General features: G+C 41.3%; 1 protein-coding gene across 27 annotated transcripts in view; it reads right to left on the bottom strand.

Annotated features, from left to right (window-relative positions):
• Window positions 1–17,496, bottom strand: part of KCNMA1 (potassium calcium-activated channel subfamily M alpha 1) — a 696,669-nt gene that overhangs the window by 144,562 nt on the left and 534,611 nt on the right. For all 27 annotated transcript variants that reach the window (XM_073240755.1, XM_073240756.1, XM_073240775.1 and 24 more), the window contains exon 15: window positions 10,468–10,577. In XM_073240755.1, coding sequence (XP_073096856.1) covers window positions 10,468–10,577 — 110 coding nt within the window. The remainder of the gene's footprint in view (window positions 1–10,467; window positions 10,578–17,496) is intronic.

Raw genomic sequence — 17,496 nt, 5'->3', positions numbered from 1 at the left:
ATATACAACATCTGCATCACTGGTGAAGTCTAATTTGTATTGGGAGAGATAAGCAATAAGCAAATTACAAGCAAATAAATAATAATCAATTTGCAGATGAGGACAAGTACTATGCAGAAAACAAAGCAGCCTGAGAGGATAAAGAATATCCGGAAAGGTGTGTTGTCTGCGATGGCCCAGGACAACTATTCTGAGCAAGTGATGTGAGCACAGAGCACTGGAGCGTGATGAGAAGAGGCAGGCAATGGGAGGATCTGCAGAAAGCACTTCCTAGGGAGTGGAAACAGCAAGTGCAAGGGTCCAGTGGCAGGAAGGAAACTGGGGTGTTTGGGGACCAGCAATAAGGGCAGTGAGCCTGCAGCTGAGTGGAGTCTAGAGTGATGTGATTAGGCTGGGGAGCTAGGCAGGCGCAAGATCATGAGGACTTTGCTAGCCACAGCAGTTTATTCTAAGTGAATGGGAGGCTTTTGGTTGGTCTTAAATAGAAAAGCAACACAACCAGATATATTGGCCTTGTGGATATACTGATTATAGGTAAAGTGCCGGTAAGGCCTCATGCTTCCAGTGGAAATAAGACCAGTTGTTCATTCCTTCATGTGAGGTCCCTCTTATTACTTTCAACACAGTCAGATTTCAAAGGACCACTTCCATTCATGCTCATTTGGGCTCTGCCAGTGATTTGCAGGATTTCTGATTCCTGCCAGCAGACTCTAATGACCTGGGTTTTGTGCTGATTATGCAGTTTGCTAAAACACCAGCCCACATATCCAACTACAGCTGGAAAAACGCTCTTCTTAATTTATGTCCCATATAGCACTGCTACCATGCACCTTTTTATGGGGCTGTTACTTCTGGAGCTTAAATTGTTTAAAATATCAGTTGGCTTATGCAATATTTGTTGAATCAAATTACCAGATTAAGTGACTACTCTCTAAAGTAAATATCAGCTAGATGCCAAAACTCAAGGAGAAAGCTGATCTGAGCACAGATCAGGAAGAAGTCAATTTGCTGATAGCCTGTGAGCAACGGCCTCTCTGATTTGGGACTTGGATGGTTCACGGGATCAAAGATATTAATTGCTTTAACAATCTGATCCTAATGGTGAGAAGCAAAGAAACAGTCCACAGTAATGGTGAATTATGTCTTCCTAGCTACAATACCATTTACGAACTAGATATGAAAAGAAAGGAGGTTTCTAATGCAGGAAAATCAATAAATCTAAGTGGCCTTGTGCATGTTCTTTAACCTATCAGGGAGTGGACCAGCAGATCTCTAAGTCCTCTTTCACAACTTTCAAATGCATATCCAAGATGCTTTTCTACTGCCTTGTAGAAGCCTCTTTTTAAGAAGCTCTTGACCCACAGCAGGCCATTGTTCACTGGCCAAAAGGACAGAGAGGAGAGGCACAGAGGAATGTAAACAAAGTGGTATAAGCAAACAATGCCACAACTATAGATTTTTGGACTCAGGCCCTTCAAGATGGCCTGCTCCTACCTTTCTCATACAGGTGACAAACTGAGGTCCAAAGGGGGGACAGAGAGTTGCTCAAGGTCAAATGGCCTTTACACAGAAAAGACAAAAGTGGATATCAAGCAACTTGTTCCAGGTTAACCAGCTTTTGTGTTGAAATGCCAAAAGTTGAAATCCAGTCTCAGTTCAGCATGTTGCACAAATGCTTCTCATAAAAGTGGAGGAAATGAAGCCAGAAGCCCAACATGGAGATGTGTTCTGTTTGTACATGTCAGTACAGCATTTTTAAAAAACTGTACTGCAGAAAGGGTGTAGAAAGACATAACAGCAGTGATATGCTCGGTGATATTAACAGGTGAGTTCATTTAAAACCTAGCTTCTCAGGCTTCCTTGATCAATCAGGTGTGATCACACTGAAGCCATATTCTGCATGGCCAAAAGGACTGGAGCTTTGAAGCACTTACCCCTCTGGATGGGACATGTGCTCTCCATTGTGACACAGTCCCCAACACACCCTATCATCTCAAACCTCCTCATTCTTCACTTTTTGTCACTCACTGCCCGTCCCCTAACAAGGCATTAATCTGTCCTCTGGTCAGTATCCTCCAGATGTTTGCAAAACATGAATCTTGAATAATTTACAATTTACACTGAAAACAGAACTATGTCTCTCTCTGTTAAAATCACAGGTTTTCGTTATAGAGTTTTTTTGCCACTGAGAATTGGCCAATTTTAGGGTGCTGGGTTTCATGCTGGAGCAGAGATCCAACCTCTGTTGGGGTCCAATGGGGAAGAGCAGACTAAGGCGAGTAAAAAGGGGAGCTTGTGTATGGTGTGGTGTGGTAATCAGTTGTTTACTCATCTCTCTGCCCCCTAGACTGAGCTTCTTCAGTGCAAGACTCATGCTTTGTCCCTCTGGCATTTTGTAAAGTGAAAGAGCAAGCATTCAATGATTAAATAAATGTCTGAATGAATGGGAAGAAAAATCTCATGAGTTGCTGGAATGATACGGAAGAGTAAAAGTGGCAAACTAGGGAAGCCTAGGTTGAGAAGCCTTGGAAGCGAGTATAGATAAAATAAGATACTTCCTAAGTTGTTGTTTATTAGAAGCAGAAAGATTGGAAAAGAAGGATGTAGAAAGGAGTAACAGTAGCGATATGCTCTGGGTATCTAATTTTTGCCTTCAATCCACTATGCCACGATGTAAGTACAGTTGTAAGATACAGGCAACCATTTATATCTGGGACTCTCTACAGCTCCTGTTACAAGGGGTTCATTCCCAAAAATATGCCTTCAGACCACACAGAATTGATGTCCTGAGATTAAATATTTACTTGCATCATTTGACACCATTTTTTTGGTAAACTAAAATAATCTTTGCTCAACCAATCCCTATGGTCATTCTTATGGCTTGCCTCAGTCTAGGGCACCTCATCATATATAGGTCTAGAGCAGGATGAGAAAGGAGGCTTAGGGTGAGTCAGGGTATAAGAAAGAAGAAAGAAAGTCTTCACAATGTGATAAACAGGAAAAAAAGCAGCCGTAAGTTAGCAAGAACTTTATTCTTAGCTTCTAAAATAAAATGTCCCAATATGTTGAGTGTAGGAAGTTGCTGGTTGGGAAAATAATTACAGGGGACTAGAGATTACTTATTTTAAGAAAAAAATGCCACTTGTCACAAAAAGGTCTTAAGCCAGCAATCTGCAATAAAGCTGTTGTAATAACAAGTTAGATTGCTTTCCTGATAATTATTAAGTAGAGGTCTAACAAATTTGACAACGATATTACACAAAGCCTATTTTTTTTTTTTTTTTACTGCCGGCATCATCTGTTAACTATAGTAGTTTCAACCCAGATGTTCTTGAACAAAGGCTCTTAAGAATTAGAATCCAACTGTTTCTACCTACCCAGAGGGAAATAAATTTTTCTTGCCATTAAATCAGCTCCCTTGACTAGAAGGATTGCTTGCTGATGTGAATGAAGCATAGAAACCTGTCGTAGAGTTTGCACCTTCTAATGTGCTCAGGAAGAGTAGGCAAAGATGTGGTCGGGGCTGCTGAAGATGGCTCACCCCGGAGTGAAGTGGGTGAGGGCAGAGAGGCAGCCCTCACCAGGCGCCCTCCGAACCCAGCTCCACCGTGAAGCACCAGCCCCTCTTCAGTTATCCAGAGGGAAGCTGGGAATGTCAGCCTGATGCATGTAATCAGAGTAGATACAGATGTAAACAGTGTTATGTTGGGAAACCAGATCTCTAGAATCTAGGCACTAAAATGAAAAAGATTCACATTTAAGAGCTTTGATTTAAAATGATAGGTTCTCGAAATGGCAACACCTAGTTAAAGAAAATTTGAACCAGCAGGATTTGTAAGACTCAACACCAAGAAAATGGAAGTGATTTAAAATGGTCATGGGGGTGTTGTTCAGATTTCATTTCCCAATAGCTTTGATAGAGGTGTGATAGGAAGGCTTAGAACACTCCCACCCTCACACACACACACACACACACACACACACACACACACACACACAGTCTCCACTAACATACCTAAGACACTTGAATTTAAAACAATTACAATCTTTGCTATGAACACTTAACATTTGTCTAAAATGTGAATACATTTTTAGAAAGCTTTGCCAGTAGTATTAATCAGAAACATAAAATGTAAACTGTGTGTTTGTTATACATACCCAGCTTCAAGCCAAGCACCTAGCACCACCCCATTTCCAAATGGCCTGCCACTGACCCCTCCTGTAGAGAATTCTACACCTGCCGCTGCCTGTGTGGCCTTTGCTTAAGGGTCACTGGTTTTTTCACTAGCATATAGAAGGATTACTGGTCACCTTCTGGGTCCCTGTAGTAGAAAGAATCATAAATATTAATGTTCCTATCTGTGTTCATACATGTTCAGTTCTAATTACAATCACCCCCAAATAATTGGATGAATAGAGCCAGTTCTTTAAGGAAAATTTTTTAAACATGAGACTTGAGCCCCTCCACAAATTCTCATAAAGTGCTCATTTCTGCAGCCTGGTTAAACAAATTTATCGTAATAATCAGGTCTACCACTTCTTTCCACTCTGTGCTCAGATTCAGATGTCTTTCTCTAAAAAGTAATGATTTCACAGAATTCAAGTTAAACTAGCTGTAGTTTTCAGTGGGCAGGAACCCCAGCTTTCTCTAGGCAGTCTTAAATTTTAAATTTCCTCAAGTGGCTTCATTGGAAAGATCTGTTCATGCAAAGCAACGTGGGATGACAGCATGATTTTCTGAACATCTAGGGGCCTTGAACGCTTGTGGGCAATGGATGGAGCCCCCAGCCCCTACACTCTCTTAAACCAGCATAGAAGCATCCATGTTTGAAGCTGGGCTAGAGAGCAGAACTCCTGCCCTTAGCACTGCAAAGATCTGATCAGACTCCCCAAGTTATCCAGGCATTAAATATTCTACATCAATCTGGATTTTAACTCCTCCATCAACTGCAGGGGGACAGAGAGAGATATACCATATTTTAAATATGTCTGTTTGTTCTAATTCCTGTTAAGCTGTAAAACCTGATACAATTAAGCTGTTATATTTTGCAAGTGCTGAATGACGGACTAATATAATATGCTCACAGTGAGACTGAGAACCGGGAACATGGCGTTCCTGCAGTGGCCAAACCTCTGAGCGTGTGGTTTCCTCCTGCTTCTCCTTCCCACCTCTCTCCTCTCCCCTCTGCCCCCACTTTCCTACTTGGAGTCAGAGAGGAGCATCCTCACATTTGCTAGTTCTCATGATACAAACATAACTGCTGTTTCCCCCTGAAAACGCTGCATGCCAAAAAAAGAAAAAAATCTGATTTGTCTCCTTCCATCTAAAGGGGAAATTAATTTGCTCCATTTGAAGAATCTCAGAGAGCTGGGTGGTGGGAGAGTTTTATGTGGTACCGTGTGGCTCCCAACCTTCTGATTCCCTCTCCCCTCTTCATTCCCTCTCCAAATCCAAACTCCTCACAAGGCACAGCTCAAGTGTCATCTCCTCCAGGAAGCTCTCCTGGTCACCTCCAGCCTGCCAGGAGCTCTGTCTAAACTGTAACTCTTAGCATCCATCAAACACTTATCAGTGGGTGCTTAGCTCTCCCTGAGGCTGGGTATTATTTTCCTTAACTAGACTGCAAACTCTCAGAAGGCAACCACTGTAGGGAAACAGCATCCTTTATTTGGCATTTATAAGTACTGTTACTAATCTTTTAATCGGCATATATTTGATCAAAACTAACTACAGCTTCCTCTAGAGATGGCACCATGCCTGGCACACTGGCATACATATCCTCAGTTCACTAAGTATCTCATCAGTTGACTGGCTGGCTACTGATGGCAGAATTTTCTAAAGGGTAGGAATAAATATAATCTGTAAATGCCACAATGGATTTCTTTCTTTCTTGGTGCATACATTATATTTCACGGGCAACATGGTGGGGTGGTGGGGAGGGGAGAAGGGAGAGAAGGAAAAATGACATTGGCTAGTACTGAATGGAAGTGGCATCATTCCTATTTTAGAGATGAGGAAACTGGGAGTAAGCACGAAGTCCAAGTTCAGGCAGCTGGTAACTATCAAAGGAAGGAGACCAAATTATCTTGTACCAAATCATATATCTAGCAAGTGGTTAATCTGGGGATTTGACCCCAGGCTTTTACAGCTCCATAGCTCATGCTCCCTGACATCACACAACAACATATTATGGGAATTGCTGGAAACATGGCCTCACACTCCAGCCCCTTGATTCCTGAAGGCTTGGTGCCGGCCACCTGCATCCTCCACAGCTGCCTGCTGAGGAAGGTAGGAAGTGGGAAGGAAAAAGGTACAGGTAGCTTTCTGGTGTTCAGAGAACAATGGATGACACCCTCTCTTTCAGATCCCAAAGCTCCTTTGCCTGGATCTTACTGCCACACAGTGCCAGGGCAAGCCAGCTATGCAAAACCAAGAGTAGATGCTCCCGAATTGCTGGCCCTGAAAAGGAATGCCCTAAGGGCATCCTGGGAAAGGTCTAGGACATACCCACCATGATCACCAACAAGGCAAATATGTGTCTTTGAGGGCTGCATCCAGAACTGTCCCTGCTTCCCTGTGCTTTTCTGCGTTTAACATTTATCTGTTCTCCTAGCCTGAAATTGCTTTTATGATCCCTAATAGAACCCTGACCGAGAGCATTAAAGGGCTCAGCACCCCCATGTCTTTCTCCTACACTGATGTGGATCAGGCACAGTGAATGGGGACAGAAGCCAGGGGTTTGCCTGGCATGGCAGAACACAGACTCATTCCTATGTCCCTAGAGATTACAGAATACCTTACATGAAGAAGGAATGACGGCAAGGAAGCTTACAGAAAGGCCCAATCAGCTTGTACGATGTAGTCTGTTTATGTTCCTATGATTTGGCTAAAATCAGAGAGAAACATTGCAGTGACTGAACCCTCAGTGGAGAAGAAGAGATGTTTCCAGCCTGTGGTGTGGAGAGATGGGGTCGATGGAGCTCCCAATCATTAGACTTTGAATCAGAATCCCTTGACTTGCTTATAAAAACATGCAGGTTCTGGAGCCTTACCCCAGATATTAAAACTTGGAGATGAAGCCTAGAAACCTCCCCACTTAATAAGCTCCCCAGGAGCATCTTAATTAGCCAGTCTTCATCAAACAGCTCCTCCAAGTTGCTCCTGACTGCACAAGGCCTCAGCAGCAGAATCCTGGTTCTGAACTCATCAGCTGGAGGTATGGGAAGGGGCACCAATGTCCTCTGAGTCTCAGTGTCCTTGTTTGTGAACCAAGGACAGTGATATTCATATATGTCCCAAGATCACTGGGAGAATTCGGTGAGAAAATGTCAGTAAAATATTTAGAAATGATACTCTATTTTGCCTAAATCAGTTACTATTTTGGGGACAAAGGTGCATCTGCTGGTGATACACATGGTGTAGCCAAGGGCTGGTGCAGAGCAGTCAAAGTGTACAGCTGCCATGAGTCTCAGAGGAGCAAAGGAAACCATCTCTCCACTTGAAATTTTTAAAAAGCTTGCCTTTCACCCCCTTTCCTTCCCTCCTCCCCCATTCTGTTCTTATGGGAAGGGACCTCAAATTCCACCCACTTATGCTGCCCCCTTATCTTTTCATAGACTGACCCTCTTAGCCCCTGAGAAAACTCCAAGCTCTCCTGTGGGAGTGTCCCACCCTGTAAGGGAGCACTCTGCCAGCCCAGCAAAGAGCAAATTTATTTCTTTTCATGCTTTAAGATGTTACTGGCTGCATATTGTTTTAATGCAGCTCATAATTACAGAAACAGCTCTGAAAATCTGTATATTTTATCTGTGCTTTATTATACCCAGAATATTCTGCAATCCTTTTTCTTCTACATGAGCCAGCTTAAAATATATTTTGGCATCCTTTATGTCATCTTGAAATTGAATAGCCAATTCTTACTGTAATGAAAATACTCACGCGCCAGCCCAGTGATATACAGCTCTACACTCTAATTACAGCTGTGCCTTAATTAACCTGAATTGAAGAGTGTTATCATTAAACTGCTGGTAACTTTGAGTTACAGCTTTTCTTTAATTTAAAGTAGAAAACACAGATAATTAAGCCTCCAGATAATCAAATGCTTGAGGAGAGCTTCAATGTTTGGGGATGTTCCTAAATCTCATTAAATGTCCTCTCTTTATTGATTATTTCTACCTCTGCTGTATCATTGTGTTCAACGAATAAGAGCACTAAGTTGAACACATTCTCCCTCACATCAGAAGTGTCTGTGGTTTCTTATATTCCAGAAGCTATACCGAACACATTATAAATTCTCTGATAACAAGGTGTGTCTGAGAGATTTTTCTCCTCCTTGAGACATGTTCTAAATATGAAAATCAAAAAGGGAAATATTTACAGCAGCCACCAGCATCCAGCTCTGGAGCCGCCTCTGAAGGGTGGTGAAGTTTCACATCACCCAAGGGTCAGAGCTGGCCAACTCACCCGACTACAGGGCCAGGCCTAGGAGGTAAATGCGAATCTGGCTTGGTGAGTACATCAGGGAGGGAAGGGCCTGCCCAAAACTCCTCCTTACAGCAAACTGCAACCAGTTAGCATTTGGTAGAAAATATAAACGAATTTCAAGACAGGCCAGAAATCTAGTTTTTATGGGAAATGTCACTTTTGGAAATACTGGCAAGTAACTCTTAAGAAATTAAATACTACATAGGGCTAATATATGAGTGAAATTCAGTATTCGGTTGTAGCTTGTAGGGGCAGCAGTCCTAACCCTCCAGGTTAACACTCTTAAAAGGAACTGACTGGGCTCCCAGCAGCAGAGAACCAGAAGCAGTGGGAAAGCAGGCTTCCAAGGGAGCCCTCGTGTTAGAAGTAAATACTGGCCAAGCCAGGGAAAATCAGTAGCCAAGAAAGGGGGCTTTGCACCCTCCCGTGCTAATGCCCCAAAACCATCAGGGCCTGCCAGGCAATGATGCTCTTCTTGTGCTCAGACCACCCCTACAGTACATATAAAGCCGTCAGTCACTTTTTTGTAGAGCCAGCTTCTAAGCCCTGAATTCTCCTTAGCTTTCCATCCCAGGCAGGCAAGCTCCAAGGTAGAGAAAATCCCCTGGGACAGCCTCAGGGATTCCAGAACCCAGTGCCTCTGAATGGTTAACTTCTTCCTGTGGCAGGAAGAGAAATGGCTCTCAAAAAAAGGAACACATGAGAGTTACCAATAGGGCATCCATTTTCAGAAACTCCATCCGAATGAATTACCTATTCACTTTTCCAGTCCATTTAACATTTAAACTTTCACTTACAGACAGGGTGAGACATTTCAGTAAACAACCAAACCATTTCGGGTTGCTTGGGGTCTGCATCCAGGGACAGACAGGGTGCACCTGCTGTGCTCACCGGCAGGAGCCTGCAGGTAAACACCAAGCCACCAGGCACTCTGTCCCCTCTCCACCCTGCGCAGAACAGAAAACTGAGACAGAGGAACCCAAGAGCCCCAGGACCATCCTCTTCGGACCTCCCTTTCCAGGAGGTGGGTCTCGTCGGTAAGTAAGCAGAGAGCACAGGGGAACAGAGTTTCTTCCTCAGCCCTATGGGTTCCCAGATCCCCTGTTTCTTCCCAGTTTTTAACCAGTGAGACTGAGTTTAATCCTTTGCTAAGGTGTTAGTGCATCAGGCATAGTGTTTCAGCATGCCTAGGGAGTTTGTGTTTTCACAGGGAACAAAGACCCTCTTTAGCTTAAACCCAACATCTGAGACTCTAGATTAAATTCAACATCAAAGGTACCATCATCGTGACTGAAGTTTCTTGGGGCCCAGGACACCTGGAGCTCCTGGGGTCATACTCCTTAGGTGGCACCTACTCCACCTCAAGGGGTCATGGCAGGCTGGGGCTGTCCCTGACTCACATCCATCCTGCTGGGCCAGTACCAGAAGAAGCTAAGCTTCTTAGTGTTGTAGCATGGAAGCTGTCCATGTCGCATTTCAAGGCCTCCTTCTGGTGCCACATTTCCTCAGCAAATTGTGAACACACTTTGAACAGTGGCTTTACTGATGTCCTGATGTCTCTATGATCTCACTTGATTGAAAAAGAGATTAAAATTCCTTTTATCAAGAGGCTAGCAAGATTTATTGTTGCCCTGGTAAAATTATAGAGACATGGGTTCATTCCACCCTTCACAACTGTGTCTACATCACTGGAGCATAATTCAAGACATTCAGGAAAACTGCAGCTGGTAATTTAGGACAAATGATGGAACCAAGCATGAAAGTCTCAGGACTGGAGGGAAAAGTAGGGCCAGCAGAAATCCCCCAGGCAGGGGCCATGTAATGATCCATCTTCCTGTTCATCACATGAGGCTGAGCGCACAGACACCCTCAGTAATTGTTGAGGGCCCCAACTGTGCTGGGCAGAGGAGGGGTGTCTCTCCTGCAAGGGGCACATTAAATATCCCTGAGAGCCAAAGAGCATATGGCTGACGGTCACTTACTCACAAACAGTAGGGAAGGACAGACCCACGAAGGCACTGGAGAGATATTCTGTGTACATTTCATTTGAGACTCCTTCCAGGTAGTATTTCTGCCATGTGTCTTCCTCAATCTAAGGAGAAGAATACAGGGAGAAGGTTTAAGATATGGCAGTAGGCTGTGAAAAGGAAGCGTGAGTCACACCATCTGGTGAACAAATGAATGCACGGTTATATGATGGTGACCTTCCTCAGCAACCAGGAACAGGACCACATCACCCACATGCTTTCCATGACCCGAAACTCATCGACTGGAAGAAAGTTCCCTCTAAAGTGCTGCTTTTTTAACCTGTATGATTTCCAATAGTGGGGAGGCATGGGCATTCACCCGTGATATTGGTAAGCAGGTAAACAGATACGACCTCTTTGGAGAGCAATTCTGCAATCGTTAAAAAAAATTTTTTTTAAGTATACAGTTTTTTACACAAAAATTCTATTTTAAGTATTCATGCAAAGAAACAAACAATATAGAAAGATATATGTATAAGAACATTCTTTCTGTTTATGAAAAATCAGAAATAACCACAAGTGGCATATTTATACAATGGAATACAGAAAAGCAACTAAAAATGATGATGAAAAGTTCATACAGAAATTATATAAGGCACATTACTAAATAGTATATGTAGTCTGACCCTATTTTTAAAAACATACCCTATAATTACTGAGTTTGTAAAGCCATAGGAAAATATAGAAGGCTTTATACCAAAATACTGACAGTTGTTAACACAGTGGTAGGTGACACTTTTTTCTCTAAAGATTCGTGTATTGTCTGAAAGCTTTTACAAAGAATGTATATAAAACAATGCGACAACACATGTACTTCTACAGTGGAAAAAAAAGTAGATTTTTCCAACCTCACCCTGAGTATCATGAGTAGAAGAATATGTAATTTCAGAGAGGTCCTATCCCAGGTTTCATTAAAATGTGTTTTTTTTTCCTAATTAATCAAGTTCAACTGGTTTTCCCAACAAATGCTCTTCATGTTAGACACTTCTGAAAGCATTTTACATTAGAACTGATCTTTAAAAATTACAAAGTGAATAACAAAAACATTGTTGAGCTCCCCTGGAGGCCTGGGGGTGTCATGAGTTCCCAAAGCAGGCAGAGGATGTGGTCTTCAGGTGTCTGTAAGCTGCTTCCTCCCATGGCACCTCCACTGGAAGTTAGATAAGGGGGAGAATGAGAGAGCTTCCCAGCCAAGAGGAAGTGGCTCTTTACAATGTCTTGTGCTGGTGTTGAATTAAAAGGCATCTTGCCTATGGCCCAATAGACGCTTAAAGTTGAAAGAGACTTGGGAACAGTGAGAAATGCACACCTACCTACTGGGTGACACTCTGTGACACAAAACCCAGGAATAATTTAGAAATAAATTGAATGCTCCCTGCTTCTATGCTATTTGTCTGCTTTGTGTCAGTCTGGGTGATTAGATTACGTGGGTTAACCTCATTAGTTCGAGCTGCTTGGAACCTACTCCCACATTATACATTAGCTATGCGATGCTGCTGGGTATGGGCTGCATATCTACAAATTGGTCTTCCCCAGAGCAGGGTCTTTAAAAAAAAAAGCATTCAACCATTTCTACTGCTGAACAGAATGATTTTAAAAATGAACCGCAATGTGTTTCCCTAAACACAAACTTTTTAATTTCCCTGAATCATAAGCTTTCAACTTTTTTTTGTCAAATAAAAAATTTTGTGAAGAAAGCCTAGTGTGCTTTATCAAATTTGAATACAGAATATTACCATAATTTATCGATAAATAGGATTGCCAATTATAAATCCTCTTTATGCACAAATAGTATTCTTGAAGTGAAAGAATTCAACTTATTCTTTAGGCAGAGGCATTCCTTTTAAAATCTGTTAGTTGTGTTGATAATTTAAGTATTACCCTTGATTTTAAAAAATAATGAATATGAACCTTTATCTCAGTTCTTCTTGATTGTTGGTGGTATAGTTTTAATAAGTTTATGTTGTGGTCAGTATTTTCATGCCCCTGTGACATAATGGAACTACTCTTCAGAACAAATTTTATTATAGGTTAGTCATTAAACTTTTTAAATAAGTAGAAACAGATTCTTTGTATGATAGCAAAAGTACTTGGGTTTGTTTTCAACCTAGAAAAAATCTTCGTTTCACTGATTTCACTCATTCATTCAGCAAATATTTATTTAGTATATTATTTTCTTAAGACCTATTCTAGTTGCTAATTAAATCATACTCAAACTGGTATTTCTTTTTCCATATTTTTCTCTTTGCTGGAAATGCACCAGATATGTCTGGCTAAGATATATCTGAACAGATATATCTGACCTTTACTGATTTTTCCCACATTTTTTTTCCTGCAAGTTTGCCTTTGTGGGCTAATCTCAAAAGAACTGAGACATGTGCTAGGAAAAAATATACAGAACGTTCTGGAAAGTAAAATGTCTCCTTCTACATCCATATGTGGATTCTTAGGTGGCATCTACAATGTAGATATAGTAACATTGGATGGATTCAATAAACACTGAGGGGTTTAAATTCATTGTCATAACCTTTCATTTAAGATTTCCACATCTTTAACACTATCTCTGTATAGAAAAGCCAACATGTATTTGAAGTTTCTGATAAAGGTGTTCTACACATACACACACAAAATGTAAAAAGAGTTAAGAAAGGTATTTTTTTAAATATTTATTTTAGCACAATTAAATTTTTTAAAAACCCGTATGTGTAATGTAAGAACCAAAACGTCAGTAATTATAGTTAATACTGAGACCCTGTCATCTTTGAAGGCAAAATGGACAAGTTGTTGTGGAACAAGGACAGGAATGGGCTGATCACATCAGCAGAGTCCGGGACGAGCATCCGGCCTCACATGATGTTCTGGCGCTTCACACACTCAGGCAGCAGAACTTCCATCTTCATCCTGATGCCAGCGCTTAAATGATCACTTCCCATAAAGGTTTACCTTCCTAAGTCTCAGGCAAGGCCTCTTTCACTTAATTTTGAAAAAGCCAAAATGAAAGTGCACCCTTCTTTCACCATTGTCAGGAGCAATGGAATGCATTTTTAGGAAAGAGAAGACAAGTATAAATTACATTGAGTTTAAAACACATGTGCTTCAGTGGATTTCAAAGACTAGTCTGAAGAAAAGCATGTAAAATATCTCATTAATTTTTTATATTGATTACATGTTGAAATGATAATATTTTGGATATATTGGGTTAAAAATATTACTTAAAAAAATAAATAAATAATAAAACACTTGTGCTTACCACAAGTGAAAAACAACAGTGAGCAGAGATCTAGAGACGGGGGCAGTTATTGTCATCATGACTCCTCTTAAACAGATGACCAAACGGAGGACAGAGAGGTTGAGTAACCCACTGAAAGTCACGAAGCCAATTACAAACGGAATTCAGTTTCATGCTCTTGACCACCCTCCACAATACCACTTGGCAGAATTGATGGGGTCAATGCATAGGGAAGTACCTGGGGTGCAGGATTTGAGGACAGGGAGAATTTGCAGTGGATAAGCACCTAAGGGGGAAATGCCAGAACAGAAAGTCTTACAATCTAGAGTAAGACTTTGTGAGCAATAATACTGATCTTGACATGAGCTGCAAGGAGAGTTCAGGCCTCCTCTCAGAGCATGACAGCATTACTTCTGGTCTATAAAATGGAAACATCCCAGCCTACAACTTCTTGCCTAAAGTAGTAGAGGCTGTTCTCCACATTTGTGTTGTCAATGAATTTTTAACTGTAAGGTGAATACACACTTCTCAGCAGAAAAAAAAAATGAAGGAATGGGACCAAAATGACTTCAGGAAAGGTGCCAAAATTAATTGCCAGCCATTCAGCAATCAGCCAAAGACAAAGCACTCCCTGAGGCCACATCTCTCCCATGGCTGTTACATGGAAGCCCAGATGTTTAGAGGAGTGCCTAGCAAAGATGGAGCGGTGATGCACTGTGGGTCCCTGTTCATCAAATACTCACAGGATCTTCCTTGACGTAAGGGAACTGTGCCATTGGGCCAGCTCATCTATACTTCCTGTGGTCTTACTTATCTACACTTCATTCTCTAACTTTTCCCACCAGTCTAGCTCAAGCCCCCCAGGAAAATGGTTGTACGCCAGTCCATGATGCTCTAGCATCAAAGCACCTTCCAACTGGAAGCATCAGCCTCGGCCCTGGGAGAAGTAACGGCTCCCTGATCCCAGGTTCTGCATGTGTTACTAATGGTGGCTTGGTAATGACACCTTTTACTTTTTATGTTTTCTCTGATTAGAGTGAAACTGTGTTTCTCTAATGTTACAACCCAGCAAATGTGAAGAATCAACCATCCTGGCTGGGGTATGTTACAACCACTGTGATTTCTACTCCCAGCAGAGAATCTGAATAACCATGTTGATTACTGCCAAATAATTTTGCAAAAGTCCATCCCTACCTCTGGAGTCATGTAAATAATTCCAAAGATTATCATATACCAATCCTTATTTAATTGAAAACAAGTATACTGTTTTAATGCAAATATATTTATATTATGCACATCAAAAATAATGAACTGAAAGGAAATTATAAAAACCAATGACCATTATGTTAATGGCTGCAATAAGAAGAGGTGAGTCATAAAATACACACTAACATTACCCAAAACTGGTAGTAGGAGGCTACTGTGTTAGGAAATATTTATTGCATTTGCTACTTAAAAAAAAAATCTATCCAAATTCTCAGTTAATATTCTTCCTCTAAAGGATGCAAAGTTTTAAATCATAAAACTGCTTAATAAGAACTAATTAGCTACATCTAAATGAATATTTGTACATATAAATCACATAATACATTGTCACTGTCCTATATAACATGACAGTCTAAAACAGAGTGCAGTGACATGAAATGACCCAACATGTCCCAGCTCCCATAAAAATTCCTACAAAAAAGAGAGAACCCCCACAAGAAGTACTAAGTCCTGGACTACAATAATAAGTATAGAATCAGCATTTATGAGCTTCAGGCTGATGAGTATGTGGCTGGTTACTAAACTGTGTGGGGTCATTTATCTTCATTCCTCAACAGCTTGCTCCGTCACTGTGAAAAATCTGATTTAATGTTTTATCTAATCATTTCTTGCTGGAAAAAAGAATGTAAAGGACAACTGACTGCTGAGACGACTTTATCCCTGGGCTTCCTAGTTTCTCTCTCTTCTCCTTTACTTCCCTCTATGTTCCAATGTTAATGAACTCGCCCCAGTTTTTAATCAGTGGGCAAGTGGCTATCTCTATCTCCCTCCCTTCCTTGCCTCAACATTCTTCAGCATAATTACAAATCCTAAAATCAGCTCATGGAATTAAAAAATAAAACGTTTGCATCTTACTGGCCTAGCTCCTCATAGATGCCAGAACAGAGGACGCCTCACTGCACAGCTTTCTGGGGGTGGAGCAAACAGGTGATAAAGCTGAAACCCACGGAAATAAGCAGAAGAGATGGGAAACGAATGGTGATTTGTACGTTTTCAGAATGTGTTTCTTCTCTGTGCCAAATAGCATAACAACGCTGTACTTCCTGGGCGTGGACTCAGGTCAGCAGCCCTTCTGAGAGCAGCACTGGATTTCAGGGGCCCCATAATGATTTGGCATTCTGCAATTATGGTCTATTTCACATTGCATTTTCCAGAATGTAGCTATAGGATGAAAGGATCTCAGATTTTTCCAATGGCTTCAGGACAATGTCAATTAAAACAAATTATTTGGGATTTGATAGAATGCCAAATAACTGGTTGCTTTAGCACTGAACGAATAAATAAACAACTCCAGAGATTAATTTCAGGTGGACTTGAGCCAAATTTCTTATTCCCAGACTAGTGGGCTGCAGACTATCAAATGAGATTTCTTCTATCAGGCATTATGGGAAAAAAAATGTGTCCACATGAGGTGTTCAGAGATTAACAGACCACACCACATGAAAAAGTTAGAATATATGGCACCTTCCCTGTCTGCCATATATGTTACCCCAGCCCAGGTTATTTCTGAAGAGGCAAAGAGGGCCAGAGGGATTGAAATTAAAGGAAAAGTAATATGAGAACTTTTCAAAAGAATTATTATTTATAAATTGTTTAAGAAAGTGTTACCTAGGTGGCAGGACATGGGTACATTTTTCAATATGTAGATGGTTTCTCTACTCTCCCCCACTTCTCTCCAATGTAGAAAAGATGTTTATGCTTAAGATATGTCAGACCTTCTCAAAGATTGGCCTATTCACTGTCTGTCCAAATAGGACTTTGGTTTTGCAATCTTGCTAATAGTTAAGAACATTCTCATTGGTGCTTCAAATAATAAGGCTTTTAAAATGTCACAAAAAATGATTCTAATCTGGGTAGGGCAAGCAAAAAGTAATGTTCCCAAGCAGATGCTCGCCTGAGGAATCCTCAGGAGGATAATTCAGCCCTCAGCATGCAGGAATTTACAGGACAGTTTCCCAACCTATTTGAAATGAGGGAACAGGGTTTTGTTTGTATTTCTAATGTCCACTCTTCTGCATACTCAAACTTCTACAGAATCTAACAGAAATGAAATCCAAAGCAAGCAATGAAAAGACCAGAGATGCAAAGTTCAAGGCCAAAATTTTTATCATCAGATTCAACTGACATAAAATTAATCTATCCAATTGGTCAAAAGGTTTCTAAGCATTTACTCATCCCTCGTATGGATGAGCAGCCGAGTTCCCAGTACCCATCCACGGACTGCACTCGCAGCTGTGCTGTCCCCACTCTATCTTACCAACATTCCTTCTCGATATTGCCCCCAAGTCTTTGTAAAGTGGAATTATTCTCAGCTAAGATTCCCCATGTAAATTTGATGGAACTTACTAACAGAAGTTACCCTGAACATAAGAGAGTGGAGAGTAGATTCTCTGGTGCACCCCCTGAAAATGTAGGTGGTTTTGAAGGCAGAAAATTTTATCTGAATCTCTAGTGCCTGGAAAAGTACATGGTACATACTAGGGGCCCAA

Source organism: Manis javanica, chromosome 7, assembly GCF_040802235.1.
Source record: "Manis javanica isolate MJ-LG chromosome 7, MJ_LKY, whole genome shotgun sequence".
Lineage (NCBI taxonomy): Eukaryota > Metazoa > Chordata > Mammalia > Pholidota > Manidae > Manis > Manis javanica.
The sequence above is the reverse complement of the archived record's forward strand: the minus strand, read 5'-3'. Positions and strand labels throughout refer to the sequence as shown.